General features: G+C 38.2%; 1 protein-coding gene across 1 annotated transcript in view; it reads right to left on the reverse strand.

The window, feature by feature from the left end:
* Positions 1-18,894, reverse strand: part of LOC128741476 (cartilage oligomeric matrix protein) — a 204,958-nt gene that overhangs the window by 120,286 nt on the left and 65,778 nt on the right. The window contains exons 6-9 of the mRNA XM_053837321.1: positions 4,152-4,305; positions 1,073-1,213; positions 839-1,018; positions 663-780 (exon numbers count right to left, since the gene is read on the reverse strand). Of these exons, the coding sequence (XP_053693296.1) occupies positions 663-780; positions 839-1,018; positions 1,073-1,213; positions 4,152-4,305 (593 nt within the window). The remainder of the gene's footprint in view (positions 1-662; positions 781-838; positions 1,019-1,072; positions 1,214-4,151; positions 4,306-18,894) is intronic.

Here is an 18,894-nt window from a genome sequence, read left to right on the forward strand (position 1 = left end):
GATAGGCAAGTAAAACACATTGCTTACATGTTTAGTAAATATAATTTATGAGCTCATTAGTATTCTTTTGCACTGAACTTTTTTCACACAATATATCATTCTCTTAAACGCACGCATGAGGTTTCACTTATGTTAATGTGTATACCGAAAAATTCTTTTGCATATCGATGCAATCTGTATAAACGTAACCTGAAGTTTTCTTCAAGGAATCTATGACAGTTTCATTAGAATTTGCATGTTGTGTGGTATACCGTGTCTTGGTGCCGGACGTAAATTTCAAACCCAACATTATCCTAAACGTAATTGAGAATCGAATTCGGCGCTAATAAGTAATACTGTTAGTCACAGAGCAATAAGGCCCAATGAATCTCCTTAATAAGAATATTGTGAAATATTTCTGAATAATTTGCTAGTTACTTTAGATAGATCTAATCATAATCATTATCAATATCAATATCGTCTACTGTGTAGAAATTTTGAATAAAGTCTTTTAATGGAAATATGTGAAATACACGGTAATGCCAAATTCACGTGTAGATCAAAATGAACGACAAACCAATACATTGTAAATAAGTTACAGATGATATGTGTAAATGTTAAAATAAAAATTTTAAAATCGGCGGTATAACAAAATCTTTTTCTGACAACCGAAGAATATTTACGAGAAGCATGGTCTCTCCGCACAGGTTACTCCTGGTTTGCAATTTACGCCATCTCCAACGTATCCTCGTGGACAATGTCCACATCTAATGCCGGCTTGCGTGTCATAACAGTGCACTCCTGTAAGATCGGAATAATTTATTATTAGTTCTATTAACAAAATTATTTAAAGGCATACCAGGAAAGCAAGGATTACTGTTCTGGCAACTCTCCCGTAGAGATTCAGGTGCCTTTTGGCACCCAGCACAGTTCTCAATTAGGTGTCTTAAATGTCCAATTTCCTCGCGCTGACGTCTAACTTCTTCACGTAGTTCTTTTACCAACATTATTAATTCATTTAAAGATTTTGATAAATTTTCTGAAAAAAAAAGTTTTTGATTCCACTTACCTTTTAATGAGTTTTAAAAATTACCATCGCAATCTCCATGTAGAATCGGGATATCGCCTCTGGTATTAGGGTTTCTTAATTCAACGCGTTCTTCACGATATCTCTCACTTCCTCGATGCCAATTTCGAACATCGCGTTTTTTGTTTCGTTCGTATGGAATGCCACCTTCAGCTGACCAGAAAGACGAGATATGATGTAAAGACATGAATAAATAACGACAATATCATTTTTAAAATGGTAAATTATGAGTAGGATTTGTATTCACCGTGGAACCTAACATTGCACTATCATAGTTATGCAAATAAATTTGCAACAATGTAATATGTTGATAAATTGCTTGTTTGCGTAACGCTTTGGTTTATCAGTTTATTTTGAAATATCTTAATTAAGACAAGCAAAACTAAACCATCGTTGGAAATCACAAATACGTGGTACCCAAATGTATAGCTGAAAGACTAACGCACTTGTGGCTAGTAGTTTATTTAGCGGTACATTAAGGGGAAATGAGCAGTCATTAACTTTTTGAATTTCGGAATCAGTTTTTGGGCTCAAAACCAATGCTTTGTTTTTTGAAATGTATTCACTGCTCTCTACATGCCAATCTGAACACAAAGAATATAGGTATTTTCATGGACAGAATCTTTATTTGAAACAAAAAACTGCTTTTAAAACTCACAAAATCAATGACAATTCATTTCTCTTTAACGGGAAATAGCAGTCATTAACTTTTCGTCGGAAAGCTCAATTTCGGGAGCAGTTTTTTGACATAAAACAGGGGTTCTGTATTTAAAAATGTATTCACTGCATTCTTCTTGCCAATCTGAACACAGCAAGTATATTTTAATCAACACAATTTTTGTTTCAAACAAAAAAACTGCTTTTGAAATGTACAAAATCAATGACGACTCACTTGACCTTAAGAAGAAACCGAAAGTGACTAACGCTTTTGTACTGTGCTGTAGCTTTCAGCTTCAATCAGGGATGGTTCGATCACTTTGTCTCAATTATGATTCATTTGACAGTACCGTCTCAACCGATTAAAATTGATAAAGTTGCATATGCGACATTTGTAGAACTAGCTACTATCTAAAATTTTGCTTAATAAAGTTTTGCTGCATCTTTTGTAGTTACGGCGCTACAATGCTAGTAGCTCATTAGTAGCTAAGTGATCGATCACTTCACATTTGTTAAAAACCGAAACGATGTTTGAATATTGCATTAGTATTGGTAAAACATGTCAAACAGCTTTTAAATTACCGCGGTAGCAAACTGCCGATTAGGAATACAGCACTCGTGCGCTAATTGCACGTCCTCTAATCGCACTGTTTATAATTGTGCATTTGTTATATTTCCCGAACTAACTCGAAAAATTTTTTAGCACCACTTCCGAAGTTAATGATTGAGTTTTAGGTAAAATTAGTCGTTATCGATTTTGCCAATTACTAAAGCAGTTTTTTTGTTGCAAAGAAAAATTATGTTCATGAAAATATATTCGGTGTGTTCAAATTGGCAAGAAGAATACAGTGAATACATTTTTATAACATTTTTAGAACACCCGCTTTTGGGCCCAAAAACTGCTTCCAACATTGAGCTTTCCGACGAAAAGTTAATGACTGCTAATTTCCCGTTAACAGTAAGAATTGTGGAAACAGTAAGAACAGTAAGAAAAATGAGCGTGAAAAAACGTTTGTTTAAGTGTGGAAATAATCCACAAAAGCTCTTACGCTTGTGGAAACTATATTGTTACATCTCCGGTTAATTTCACTGCTTCATTACAAACTGCGTATCGTATGTGCTTTAAAGTTGATCCTGAGAATCTTGATAAAACATGCACGAGTCATTTGCATGCAAGCTTTGCGCGAGAAACTTGCATGCAAGATGCAAACGAAAAAGGCGTATGCAAGGAAACTGAGGAAATTTCCAGGCGGAAACTCAAAAAAAATATCTGGAAAATTAGAAATTAATAAAAACATCACCTTTAATAATTTGTTCTTGACAATCACTACAATCGGAGTTGCAGGGTAATTCACATAGGCATAAGACTAGGGGGAAACTCTCGATTTTCCCAGAACTGCCGGGTTCAGCGAAAATTCTGAGCACGAGCGAATGTTTACCTACTAATGGGCCAACTTTCAGGGAAATTTCATGTTTGGATATATTGGATACATAATTGGAAAATTTGCTCTGATTTTAACGTTGTCGCCATGTTGGTGCGTGTGTGTGAAAGATAAAGAGAATAAAGAGAAAGAGAGAGAGAGAGAGAGAGAGAGAGAGAGGTGTACTTGTTGCATGAGGACAAGTAAGAGGATGTATGCATGAGCATGATATTCCCGTAAGCCCTACAATTTTTGGTATGTCCAGTAACTTTACATCACAAACAATATTTCTAAAGTCATTTATTTAAAAAGTTAGACTTCAATATGAAAGAAGTAATGAGGTTTTTGGGCCAGCGCCCGGGTCAATCTGCCCCACTGTGAGGCAGGGACAACAATTTAAAAGACCACCTGTTTACTGTGATTTCGATTACTTTATTTTTAGAAAAAAAAGTGACAAAGCTTCCTCGTTCCGGCAGTAGAATTAATATATATATAGAATGCCAGTGTCGCTGTTTTGCTATAGGACTCATTGTGGTAAACATGATGCTAACAATCTGTATCAAGTCTGTGAATCGGGAACTTCGTTGTCAAAGTTGCTCATTGTTATTTATCTGTTCTTTATCTGTCCGCTATGTTTTTATGCCAGTGAAATGGTTTTAAACATTCTTTTTCTTTTCGTCCGGATGAATAGAATCCCACAACTGCGCCCTTTTGCACCAATTTTTTCAGAAATTTGAAGCAAGCGAAGTTTCCGATCACATTACTTGGCAGCCTTAATTGAAATTTTAAACTGGTTGTCAAAGTTTGACCATGAGATTCCCCTTTAGATGAATCTCAGGCACACACACATTTGCATATATAATGAAAATACATTATCTGAACATGTGTGATGTTTACCACGCGCACTGCAGCGACACTGGCATTCTATATATATTGATTATACTGTTCCGACAGATCGAAGATTCTTCACGTCTTTAAATAAAATGACTTATTAGATTGTTGATTACCTTGTTCGTAAACAGATTTCTTATTTTTCAGCAGCTTCTCTGTAGATCCTGTTTTTTTTAAATGCCTGCGTTTCAACAAATTATGACAACTGGTCCTTGAAAGAGCGTTTTCCACGGAGGAATCCAAATAAAGCGGATATTTACGTTCTCTGAACTGTGAAAAAGAAAGAAAATGTTTGAAAATTTCTTTAATTTCATTTATGATTTGAAATTACATTTATATTCGTATCACTATCACTAAATGCAGTCATTCTAATGTGTGTTTTAACCACACCCTTAACTCGCTTTAGAATGAGTTTCCAATATCATGCAAAGTCCAGAAAATACACTAATGCAACATATCTCATTATTCGGGGGTCAGTCCCGATGGCGGTGTAGTTGTCACCATTCATGCCGAGGACCGGGGTTCAACCCCGGAGAAGTCACGAGTGACCCAAACTGTTAAATATAAATAAAAAGAAAATCTCTTTATTCTCATTCCTTCAATTATACCTTTGTTCCCATCAACGATAGATGACATAAGAAAAAAATTATATAAAAATAACAAATAGTTAAATATAACAATTTTACTAAAAATAGGAAGATTATTCACATGAATGTACCAAGCTCACAAATTTGACGTAATGCTAAGATTTCCTCCAAATTAATATATAGGAATGTCGGAGTGGTTGGACCACCTTTTACCATTTGCCCATTTTGACGTTGGCCTATGTCTTTGACTTCTATATTGGGGTGCACTTTAGAAAAACGAAAAGGGAACTTGTAACGAAAAGTGGTTATAGTTTGCAAGCTTATTATATTGAGGGATGACTGCTCAATAGATTCTAGAAATCGATTGGAAATTTTTCTAAGAATCCATTTTAATACAGTAGATTATATGTTTCCCTAACAAACTTTTCAACAATAATTTTTCTGTAGTTAGGCAACTTTAGGCATTGTCTAACTAAAAATCCACGCTATGTGATTGGTCGGATAAGTAGTACTGATTTGCCGTAGCGAAAATGATGCTTTCCTAGCACAAGAAGTAGGGTCGTGTACCAGACTTAAATTTACACTCGTTCCAGTTTATACACTTGCATTTAATGATTCTCGTTACATTTTTCCTTTCTATAAAAAAAACAGTGACAAAGCCCTCTCGTCCAAACCGGTTGAAGATTTATAACGAACGACTGTCTCTTGCCCGATTGTAGGGTAGACTGCTCCAGGTTGAGAAAATTCGATTATTTTTAAATGAATGTAAATAGCGCCCTAAAACTTACTCGAAACATCAAATCTTAGGCTTCCCCTATATTCAAGTTGATTTAGAAAAAACTAGGTGCATAGTTTCTTTGAAAGCCGAGTGGGTCATTAAAAAATAGCAAAAAATATTTACTGAAAACTTTTTCGAGCCAATATTTTTTTTGTTTTCCTTCAAGAAACGGTTATGTATTTGATAAGTTTTGCAGTACTCTTCTTGATGGTGAAGACTTTGTATATAGGGTGTTTAGGGTAGTTTAGGGAAGATATTTCAGGGGGTGATAGAGGATCACATTTGACCAAAAAATCCTTTTACGCATATAGCCAAATCTCAATTGTTACAGGGTTACTGAAAATTTTTTCGGTTTTCGGTTCCGTTTACCTAAAATTAGCTCTAGTACAAAAACTATGCTAGCTAGCTCAATTTTGTTACTTTCATTCGAAAGCAGTAAATGCTTACTAGTGACGAAACAGGTGACTAGTGACTACTACTACTAGTGCTAGTACTACTAGTGACTTCATTACAGACATTGACAACGAGAGCATTCTCTCCCAGTCGTTGGTGAAAACGAAACCTTGGAATTAATATTTGACAAATCTGCCAACTTGGGCCTTTATCAGATTAATCACATAAAGAATAGGCAAGATTGCTACTTAGACTTATTGTTTACTAACATAGGCGAAGACTTCTGCGTAACTGAATCGCAAACTCCATTATGGAAAAACGAGGTATTTCATACCGCCATCGAATATTCGTTATTTATACATGAAAATCTGCGACCCTACGAGTGCGAATATGAAAAAGTATCGGACTTTCAGTCCGCAAATTATGAAAACATAAAACAAAGGCTTCACAATATTAATTGGCAACATGTATTTCGAAATGAAAACAATGTAGAAATGGCTGTCGAAGCCTTCTATAAGCTCATATTTGAAATATTAAAAGACGAAGTGCCTATGAAACAAAGAAGACGTCAGGCTCATTCAAAGCATCCTATATGGTACAACAGTCAAATAAAAAATATAAAAAATCGCAAGCAAAAGGCACATAAAGCATACAAAAACCATAACAATGACAATAATTTAGCAAATTATCTTGATCTCTGTGATCAACTAAACCGAGCAATAAATGTTGCCTTTGAAGAGTATATACAAAAAACCGAGCGTGAGATAAAATCAAAACCAAAAAACTTTTTCAACTATGTAAAATCAAAATTAAAATCAGTAAACTTTCCATCTAGAATGCATTTGGACGAAAAAACCACAGATAACATAGAAGAAATTTGCGACTTTTTGCCACTTTCTTCCGAAATATCTATGGTACATTCACAGAAGAGGATCGCGATTACGGCTACTTTACACATTTTCCAGAATCCTCAAATGACGTAAACGTTAGACAAATTAGTGTATTAGAAATATTAGACGCCTTAGAAACATTAGATTCCTCCAAAGGCCCCGAACCAGACGGCTTACCTCCAGCATTCATAAGGAAACTAGCAACAGAGCTAGCTACTCCACTATTCTGCCTTTTTAATATGTCCCTTCAATCTGGAATTTTCCCAAGCATCTGGAAAAGATCTTTCTTAGTGCCTGTGTTCAAAGCTGATAAGAAATCTGATATCCGTAATTATAGGGGTATTGCAATTATCTCTTGTATTCCAAAACTTTTTGAAGCAATTGTCAATAGGAAGGTATTCTCGCAAATAAAAAATAGAATTACTCATACACAACATGGTTTCTACAAAGGACGCTCAACCACAACAAATTTACTCGAGTTTGTTAACTTTTCGCTTAACGCAATGGACAATGGAAACTACGTTGAAGCCTTATATACCGACTTTAGTAAAGCCTTTGATCGCATTGATATACCAATGCTTCTCTTCAAATTGCAAAAAATAGGTATACATCAAGAACTTTTAATATGGATCGAATCATATCTCACATACCGCCAGCAAATTGTTAAATTTAAAGGAAAAACATCTAATCCCATTCAAGTCACTTCTGGAGTCCCTCAAGGGTCTCATTTAGGACCGCTATTGTTTATTTTATTCGTTAATGATATCTCATTCGTTTATTATAATTGGTGTAAGAAGAGCTTACTTCAACTAAACGTGAACAAATGTAAATTAATTAAATTCAGTAGGAAACGAAATACATCTATAACCAACATCTCCCTTGGAGATCAAATGATAGAAAATTGTGAACGAATTAGAGATTTGGGAGTTATTCTAGACTCAAAATTAACGTTTATAGATCACTATAATACAATTACTTGTAAAGCAAGCAACATGCTCTCTTTCATAAAACGCTTTAGCTTTAATTTTCGAGACCCATACACATTAAAAACATTTTACATTTACTACGTTCGTTCAATTCTTGAGTACTGTAGCGTGGTATGGTCTCCGTTTGCCAATGCACACATAAATAGAATAGAATCAATACAAAAACAATTCTTGTTGTACGCACTCCGTAATTTAAATTGGACGAGCCTTCCTCTTCCGTCATATGACGATCGCTGCAAGCTTATAAATATCCAAACATTAAAGGCGCGTCGTGAATTTGCAATGGTCTCATTTGTTAATGATATAGTCTCACAACGTATTGACTCTGCCGAACTCTTATCTAAATTAAATTTTTACGCACCTACTAGAAATTTACGTGTTCGTACACTATTTGCCACGGATCATTATCGAACTAATTATGCTAAATTCGAGCCCATAAATCAAATGATGGTGCTATACAACTAACATTGTAATTTTATTGACTTCACAATTAAAAAAACCAAATTGAAGCAATATTTTAGGACAATAAGTAATTCAAGTCAATAACAACAGAAAACTAGCAGAAAACTAGCAGAAACGAACAAACATAAATAGAATATGTAATCGATTGATAACATTAGGTTAAGCTTGTATCACGGTCTACACACGATTGACTGCAAATAAATAAATAAATAAAACAGTGTAGGCCACCATATTTGCTAGTCTGAGTCGACTCGACTTATTCAGTTTTGTACAGTGAGTGTGTCGAGTAAGTCATCTTTCTCCGAGACATCTCGCTCTCCTTGGTGAAGCACCAGAACCAGCAGCCTACAGCAGTACCAGAAGCTAGAAGTTCCAGCGGGACAAACTCTACAACACTCATCTTCCTAGTGCAACCCGCAGTCCACAGACAGAATCAAAGATGGCCCTTGGAGAGGAAAATCCCGTCTATTTTCCATTCTTCGGAGTTATGGGAGCAGCTGCTGCTATCATCTTCAGCGCCCTCGGAGCCGCCTATGGTACGGCGAAATCCGGCACAGGTATTGCCGCCATGTCGGTAATGACACCTGAGCTGATCATGAAGTCCATCATTCCCGTTGTCATGGCGGGTACCATTGCCATCTACGGTCTGGTCGTCGCTGTACTTATTGCCGGTTCGCTGGAGGAGCCATCGAAATACACACTATACAAGGGCTTCATCCACCTTGGCGCTGGTCTAGCAGTAGGATTCTCTGGTCTAGCCGCCGGTTTCGCCATCGGCATCGTCGGTGATGCCGGTGTCCGTGGTACTGCCCAGCAGCCGAGACTGTTCGTCGGTATGATTCTGATCCTCATTTTCGCCGAAGTCTTGGATCTGTACGGTTTGATCGTCGCCATCTATCTGTACACGAAACAAGCGGTTACCGAAGAAGGAGAAGCAGAAGAAGATGAAGGGAAGGGAAGCACAGCGATGGTTCACTGCTTATCGTCATCTGCAATCACCACCATCCACCACCGCAATCATCAACAGCGATCGTCACCAGTAACAAAGAAACAGTCTATTGTTTGCGTTCGTTACACACATAACAGTTAAAATTAATCAATTAAAAAGCGAAGTAGTTTAGTAGGGAACAAAAATGCCATCATAAAATCTGTTCTTAAACGTTATCTTAAATGTTCGTCAAAAAAAACCGTCGCGTAGACTGAGCTAGAAAAAAAATACAACTGTGTTTTACTGTGTACAACTGTACTGAAAAGACTCTAAAACCATCATCAGAATTGGAAGGCCCAAGCGCCAATGAATCGAACAAAACCAAACAGCTATTGGTCACCTAAGTTGCGTAAACATCTGGAGCTGTTAAATTGCAAAACATTTCGAAAACAAAAGACATAAAAGACACACACACACACCGATACAAAACGATAAACACACCTATGATATGGAACGATGATGAACTCTTTACCATCTACGTTCATCAATCGCAACCTTAAAAGAAAAGAACGGCAAATGCTGGCAAAAATAGTTTCAACCGCACACACCGCAACCACAGACCACCAAAGCCGTCAATTCCTGTGCTCAGTCCGATTCGTTTGAAACCCTCGGAAAAGCGCGCAGCGGGCGCAGGGAGTGGATTTCGGATGAAACCTGGAGAAAGATCGACGAGCAGAGAGAGGCGAAAGCCGGCATTGAGCGAGCGCGGACCAGATCGGCTAAGACAGCTGCCCATCAACGATATGCCGAACTGGAGAGGGCTGTTAAATGTGCTTGTAGGCGGGACAAGAGAGCCTGGACTAAATCCCTAGCCGAACAAAGAGAAACCGCCGCCGCCAATGGTGATATCCGTTTGTTGTACGATATTTCTCGCCGCCTTAGTGGTGCCAGGATGAATACAAAGATGCCGCTAAAGGACAGAGCTGGTCATCTATTGACTGACCGTACAGAACAGCTTAAGCGATGGACTGAACATTTTGAACAACTCTTCCGAGTTTCAAATGTCAAAGACCAACAAAACCAGCAGCGTATGACGCCTACAGTTCGTCAAATCAATCGCGTGAACTCGGAGGCGCCATCGCTGGATGAAATTGTAGCAGCCATCAAGAGTATGGAATCCAATAGAGCGCCAGGGATAGATCGTATTTCAGCCGAAATGCTCAAAGCTGACCCATCTTTGTCAGCCCAAATGATGCATCAGCTTTTTAGCAATATTTGGGAAACCGCAACTTTTCCGGTGAACTGGATGCAGGGCATATTGGTCAAAGTCCCTAAGAAAGGAGACCTAACTGAATGCGGTAACTGGCGTGGCATCACGTTGCTCTGTATTACTCTCAAAGTACTCTGTAAGGTAATCTTCAACCGGATCCAAGAGAAGATCGATGCTACTCTCCGGCGGCAGCAAGCTGGATTCCGTGCTGGTCGATCATGTGTAGACCATATCACAACGCTCCGCATTATATTGGAGCAGGCGTTCGACCGACTCAATCACGAAAACATCTGGGGCGCACTTAGGCGTAGAGGAGTAAGCTAGTCCATCTCATCGAGGCTCAGTACGAGGCGTTCTCGTGCAAGGTTTTGCACGACGGCGTCTTGTCCGACCCCATAAGGGTTACTGCTGGCGTGAAACAGGGCTGCATTTTATCACCGCTTCTGTTTCTCATCGTTATGGATGAGATATTAGTTGGAGTAATTGACAGATGACAGTAGACAAAATCGAGGATTGCCTTGGAATCCTGTAACGATGGAGCAGCTAAAAGGCCGACGACATTGTCTTGCTCGCACAACACCGAAACGATATGCAGAGCAAGTTAGACGACCTCTCCGAGAGCTCCCAGGCAGCAGGTCTCACAGTCAATGTAGCGAAAACTAAGTCTAAGGTAGTGAACACTGACAATTCCACCAACTTCACAGTAGCGGGACAAGAAGTTGAGCAGGTAGACGCCTTTCAATATCTTGGTGACCAAACAACGCCCGATGGTGGTACCAAGACTGATATAGCCACACGGATCAGGAAGGCCAGAGGTGCCTTTGCAGGTCTGCGAAACATTTGGCGCTCAAACCAGATCACTCTACGTACGAAAACCCGAATCTTTAATTCAAACGTTAAATCAGTACTGCTGTATGCCTGCGAAACGCTGTGCGTCTCAGCGGTACAACGCGGAGACAACGCAAAAACTGCAGGTATTCATTAACCGGTGCCTGCGATAATCATTCGTGCCTGGTGGCCTGATAACTGGATATCCAATGAGGAACTCCATCGTCGGTGTCATCAACGGCCGATAGCCACATAAATTCGTGAACGTAGGTGGAAGTGGATCGGACACACCTTGAGGAAAGGAGCGAACAAGGTTTGCAGAGAAGCACTCGACTGGAATCCACAAGGACAGCGTAGAAGAGGCAGACCCAGAGGCTCATGGCGACGGAGCTTAGGAGCTTAGCCAACGACATCCGGGCTGTAGACGAGAACCTGTCCTGGCGACAGGTAAAAGCCATGGTGGGTAACCGTCAGCAGTGGAGATCTCTGATTTCATCCCTTTGTTCTGCCGGACCGGCGGACATGGACACATAAGTAAGTAAGTAAGTAAGTAAGGTCCGATTCGTTTAGATGCTGAAACGGGGTGGCTGGGTTGCACGAAAATGCGCCTCTGAGCTGTGGACGATTAAAACATTGAAACCTTCGGTAAAGTGTTCCGTTCTCCCACGCCGGAGTTCTGTAAAAAATTACCATCTATTTGCTCTGGTGTCTGGAGCCGACTCTTTATCGTGAGTTGCAATTATTTCTCCCGATGTATTTGCTGGGGGACCGCGTGAATGTAATCAACGTGAGCTAATCATAATTATTGTTGGAGAAGAATTCCATAGTAACCAACATCACCACCACCAATCCATGGAAAAAAGAACATCTATTATACCAATCAACCAACCAACCAACCAACCAACCAACCGACGCAGAAACAAACAGAATGCAAACTGGATAACTATTTGCCAACCGACATCTTGTTGTCGTGTTGTTTTGTTGTGAGGAAGCTTTACGACCTTAAAATCTTATCGATAAGTTGAACGATATAAACAAACAAACAAAAACAAAAGCGAAGAAAAACACTTAGTGAACAAAATCTACCGAAATGACATTTGAACACAGCTGAGAAAATTTTGTACTGAAAATTGCTTTTAAACCTCCTTCTTTATTAGATTTAGTAACTTTTTAGAAGCAAAAAGCCTTAAAATAAAGGTTTCACAATGCATTTTTATCAAATTTCTCTTGAAAAGGTGAGATAAAACTGACTGCTTTTATTTACCAATTTAAAGCTCTAGTACCGTCCTATAATTTGTTCTTTGACGTAAAACGTCTATTTGATTTCGTTGCAGTTTTATTTTAAATGTACGGTTTTGGGTGTTGAATTGGTCTATGAAAACTGCTTGAACTCATACATCACGCAGAGCACACTATATCAACGAGTGCGATGGACATGGTTGTAAATTTTCTGATCGTCGCGTCGGCTACCTAATTCAAGTAAGTGAACACAAATCCAAAAGTGTTCGGTTTGTTGCACAATGATTTTAATTCAGGGAGACTATGACAACGCAACGTCGCTTCCGAGAAAGCCCGTTGTTTTCATCGAGGCTTCGCCTCATCAGAAGGAGTCAGGAAGCTTCAGCCTCATCAGTAAGTGGCGTAAGCGACTGACCATAAAATTTTGGGGATAGTGGGAAATGACTTCAAGACAACCATAAGGCATATTGCAGCACAGTCCTACGTCACCCTGGAGGTGAACCGGGTAAAAATGCATCGTTTCCACACTACAGGTTCAAGAGCTGCTGCCAGCGAATAAACCTAAGTGATTTGAGTTTTGCAATATTATACAAGCAAAAGTGGGGGCGAACCCTCAATTTACGAAAAACGTTGTTGTTTTTTATACGTGTCAAACTGTGTTCATCGCACGCGGTACTCTAGTATTCTTGCAGTTTACAGATACTAATTCAACACCTAATACGATACGTTTAAAATGAAAGTACCACAAAACTAGACGTTTTACATCAAAGAACAAACGGCACCAGAGCTTTAAATTGGTGAATAACAGCAATCAGTTTTATCACACATTTTTAGGAGGAATTCGATAAAAATGCATTGAGAAACACTTATTTCAAAGCTTTTTGCTTCTGAAAAATTAATAATTTCATGAAGTAGAAGGTTTAAAAGCAATTTTCAGTGCAAAATTTTCTGAGCTTTCGAATGAAAGTAACAGAATTGAGCTATGCAAGCATATATTTTGTACCAGAGCTAATTTAAGGCAAACAGAACCGACAACTAAAAATGTTGAATAACTCTCTAACGATTGAGATTTGGCTATATGCGTAGAAGGATTTTTTCGTCAAATGTGACCCTCTATCACCCCCTGAAATATCTGCACTAACCTACCTAACACCTTGTGTAATGTTAAAATGGCTTGACTGTGCTGCAGGTTGAGAAATCCAAATTTTTGTCAGTCGAAAACCGTTTTTCAACGTTATACCATTTTATATGATTGTAAACTACTATAAGGAACCCCGGGGCAAATGGGAATACGGGGTAAGTGGGAACGGAGCGCATTACTTGCTTCAACCTGATTTTCTCCAACTGAACCTTTCTAGAAATGAAAGATACAACTCTAACGCATACATTAAAATTATAGTTTAACTATCATTGGCTTTCCAAGCACCAACATTTATTTTTTAATTTGAATGTCGCTTTCAATTTGCGTTGTAAGTTGGACGCACCTCTCTATAAATGATGTTTTGGTCCAAGGCGTTAGTAAAAGTACATGTTTTTCTGGCAGTAGGTAACGATAACACAGTCTGCATCAAAAAAGCTGCATAGAATTTGTCAACTGATTCTTATAGATTTTTGTCCATTGAATTCAGAAAAAATAATAAAAATCGTCCAGCACGTCACGTCCAGCAATACTTGTTGAATAATTTTGAAAGTTGGTTTTAGACATAAAGCAGCAGAAATATCCCGGTTGTAATTTACATCAAAAAATTAATTTTTACATCAGAATTGTATTTATTAATGTAAACCCTACCATGTTTTGGAAGAAAATCGTATATGATGAAGAAACTATGGAGAATATTATTTTAAAGCAGATTTGGTGCGATCAAATATCCCCACTTGTGCTCAGTCAACTGTATTGCCTTATAGAAGCAAATTCGCTAAAAGTCAAACATGAAACATTTGTAGAGCTGAATGCAATCTAGAATCTTTCTGAACTGAGTACTCCATTATCTGTTGTATTTACGCAATATTAGTGTTGCAACTTTATCCTTAACGAGAACAAAAATTCTGTTTATATAATAAGGTCTAGTATAAATGGAAAAAATAATGCACTACACTATTCAGCAAAATTGTAGATTACATTAAGCTAGATAAATGTTTTTTACAGATTTTGCTTCTATGAGGCACTGCAGTTGAATGTTCGTAAGTTAGCGTACCTGAGTAAAGTAACCCTGTATTGAAGAGAGAAAAAAAATAGTAAAGGTAAAATATTTCAGTCTAGTAGTATTTTTCCTGTATTTATTAAGTAAAAATTTACAAAAATACTAAACAAGACCTTATTTAGGGTATTTATTACGAATCTGTGATAGAATTTTTCCACTCAATTTATGACTTTTCCATATAAGAAGCATAATTTTCAAAAAATCTGTACGTGATGGAGAGAAACGGAAAGCAGTTTTGGATTCAGCACCTCAAAAAACATATAATTCACCTACAGTATCTCATGCATCTGGAAAAAAAAATTTTTTTGGCAGACCAGTGTAATTAGTGTATCAACAAGTTACACACGATAACTAGTTTTAATATTTGACAAACGGTATTAAATATACGAGTCGAAATGAAGGCGGCATTTCAGAGCACCCGGGGCAAGTGGGACATATTAAAAATAAAGTGCTTCAGCACAAAGCTTCCAATCTTAATACATTTTGTACTACAGAATATTTTCAGTTCAAAAAAGAGCTAAACTAAGAGGACCGAAAAAAGAAACCTATTAACATGGATTATGAGAGAGTAAACAGTTTGGGCCCATTCTGATGACGCATAAACGATGTTAATTGAGTCTGGGAAGGCAAAGTTGATATAATTAAGCTAATTTACAACAGGAAGTGTAACAAATAAACGTTACGTTTGTAGAAGCGTAACAATTTCTTTTGATAGTTTCACTAGTAGCACTATCGTATTGGGCATGGTAGAACAAACAGGCCATAATCGTATCTATGAGCTGTTAAAGAATGTTTAATCATAAATTACGTCTTGCAAAAGTTGCATACAGCTACGTATTCAACTTCATTGCGTTACTTTACTTCATAACTGCGTAATTGCTTACATATTGTGTTTCAGATTAACTATAAAGTCGCCGGTTGTGCTTTAAGTAATCTGATTTTGTAACGGCGTTTTTGGATGAACCTGTGGTGGACGCTCATGATTGAAATGGTTCAGCGCGACGCGGATCGGTTATGCTGTATAAGCGTAAACGGACTGTACCGCGTCGAACGGTGACAATTATACGCTGACACAGCGCATAGCGTAAAACGTACGACACATAGCATAGGAAGAAATATTTCAGTACAATATAGTCGAGAACGACACGTTACGAGGAAAAAAAAAAAAAAAAAAAAAAAAAAAAAAAAAGTGTAGTGCTGTCCCAAGTAGCTTCCACGTTGCATTCGTACATCGACATACATTCTACGGATAAAAGTGCTGATTCAGTTGTACAACTGGAAATGATTTCAATCAACCAGACGATGACTGCGAGAGAAAATTTCGTTCGATGATTCCAGCTTCGGATGGATGGAAAATTTCACACTAGCGAGATATGGGAAATTTCGGCTGCTGCGGGGAAAAAATGTCAAATGTGATGACCATAGAACATCTCAAATATAACCAGAGAAATAATTGGGAAGTATCCATTAGTTAAAAAAAGAAGAATATAAATTACTTTACAAAAAAAAAAAAAAAAAAATTTTTGTTTTAGGCACTATCACTGGAATGGAAGAATTTTTCAAAGCAGGAGATGCGTTAGGGAAATTACATGCTAATTTAAAAAAACATGCCAATTATAAACCAGGCACTAAGGTAAGGAAAATAAAGGAAATCCAAACCATATTAGAAGAGCTAAAAGGGGCCGTAAACAAATGTAAAGCAATAGAGACTAAAGCCCAATTTAAAAGAAGATATCTACAACTGAAGTCTGTTGCTAGGCAGTGCTATAAGCTGCTTGGCTCAGTACCTGCTAACCTAGACGACACCTTAGCCCCTGAAGGCACTAAAGGGGGTGAGGGTGAAAATTCGAAAATACAAGATAACGAAGAAGACTCAGAGGAATCAAACGACGACGAGGAAGTTCTTCAAGAAGAATTTTCAGACTTCGAAGAAGAAGAACGCTACGAAATGGCGACCAAACTAGACCTTAGCTTGGCCATGAAGGTAGTCGACAGATATAATGGCGAACCATCGAAACTGTCCATATTTATTGAAACCGTCGAATTGCTGGAGGAATACTCCAACGGAGTTCCACCAGCAGACGTCCTGAAATTTTTAAAAACAAGACTAGTAGGCGCAGCCCACGGGGCAATCGATAATGCCCGAACAACCGCCGAGGCGTTTGATGCACTGAAAAGAAAATTTTCGGTGAAGATTACACCGAGAGCGGTGGAAAAGGAGATGGCATTGAAAAAACAACATTCTAAACAAATCGCAGAGTTCGGCGCGGACATAGAAAACCTGTCCGCTAAATTGGCAGCCGCACACGTTTCAATGGGAACTTTCCCAAGTGAGGCGGCAGCCCTAAATATTGTCGAACCTGTAGCGGTTCAGGCATTTGTCGAGGGATTGAAAGATCCCTCAACACAATTTTTCGTAAAAGCACGGAATCCGACATCGCTAAATAAAGCGATATCGGATGCGTTGGAGTGCCAAGGTACTCCAAAAACTGAAAATAGTTTAGAAAATATGATGGCACTATGGTGCACATCAGGAAGAACGCCCTATAGGGGCAACGATCGAAATAATTGGAGAAGCCGAGGAAGCTCTAGAGGTCGTGGTGGTTACCGAGGAAACACTAGGTACCGTGGTAGGGGTACACAACACAATAACAACTATGGTTATAACAATAACCACCAAACCAACCAAACCTACCGAGGAAATAACAGTCGCGGGAGGAACAACGGACATGTGGCACATATGGCCGAACCTCAGCAACGACAACAACAGCAACAACAAACACAACAACAGCAACAACAACAACCTGTAGAAGAGGCACATTTAATCGATCTTTTTCGTTAATTTTAGTGCGAAGAAGGCTCTCAGAGCAAAATTTAAATTATTTGGCAGAGTAATAGAACTCATAATTGACAGTGGAGCATCTTGTTGTATTCTGGACAAAAGATGTCTTCCCGAATTTATCAATATCAATAATTCACACACATTAGAAATCAGTGGTGTAAACGGAATAACCCGTACTCTGGGATCCGTTGACACTTTTGTGGGGTACAAGTCTGTGGAATATCCCATTAAATTTAATATTATAGAGAGCTTGCCGGATGCAGTTAACGGCTTGATTGGCACAGATTTTTTGAGAGAATTTGGAGCCATTGTTGATTTTGTGGGTATGGAGATGAGATTGCAACAACCAAAAACTGAAACATGCTACATTATACCGGCTCGTACTGAGGTGGTAAGGTACGTTGATACCGGTGTGACGGGTACTTGTGTGGTACTACAACAAGAAATAATGCCACATGTTTTCATAGCAAATTCAATATCAGTTCCAAAAGAAGGGAAATTACCCGTAAGAATTATTAATATAGCAAATAAGGAAATTTGCATTGAAACAAAAAATATTGAAACAAAGGATCTAAGGGATTACAATGTGGTAGGAAAAATTAAACTGCCAAAATACGATACTAATAGAGCAAGTAAACTTTTAAATGAGTTGAACTTGAAACATTTGACAAAACAAGATCAGGCAGAGATGCAGAGGCTATGCTTAAAATACGCTGATGTGTTTTGCTTGAAAGACGATAAATTAACAGTAACGGATAAGTACACATCCAGTATTAAAATAAAGGATGGCACAACTCCAATATTTTCTAAACAATATCGCCTTCCCCTGGCGCAAAAAAGGGAAATAAATGACCAGATTGATAGGATGATGTCAGATGGAGTCATTGAAAAGACTAGTTCCGAATGGAATAGCCCAATTTTACTAGTGCCAAAAAAGTCGGCGAATGACAAAAAGAAATGGAGGTTGGTTGTTGATTATCGGAAACTTAACAATGTTCTTGAGAACGATACATTTCCACTCCCAAATATAGAGGAGGTCATAGACTCATTGGCAGGAGCGAAGTACTTTTCGCATTTAGACTTGTCCCAAGGGTACTACCAATGCAATTTGAAGCAAGAGGATAGGCCACTAACAGCTTTCTCGACGTCGTCTGGACAATATCAGATGACAAGGCTTCCAATGGGACTAAAAATAAGCCCAGCATCATTTTCAAGACTAATGACCATAGCGATGGCAGGTCTTAATGGAGAGAAGTGTTTAGTATATTTGGATGATCTCATCATATTTGGTAGAAATCTAGAAGAGCATAACAAAAATCTCTCGAACGTTTTCCGAAGATTGCGAGAGGTAAATTTAAAACTAAACCCCGAAAAATGCAATTTTTTGCAAGAAAATTTAGTATACCTGGGACATTACATATCTGCTGAAGGCATCAGGCCTGATCCTGCTAAAAT

Source organism: Sabethes cyaneus, chromosome 3 (assembly GCF_943734655.1).
Source record: "Sabethes cyaneus chromosome 3, idSabCyanKW18_F2, whole genome shotgun sequence".
Taxonomy (NCBI): domain Eukaryota; kingdom Metazoa; phylum Arthropoda; class Insecta; order Diptera; family Culicidae; genus Sabethes; species Sabethes cyaneus.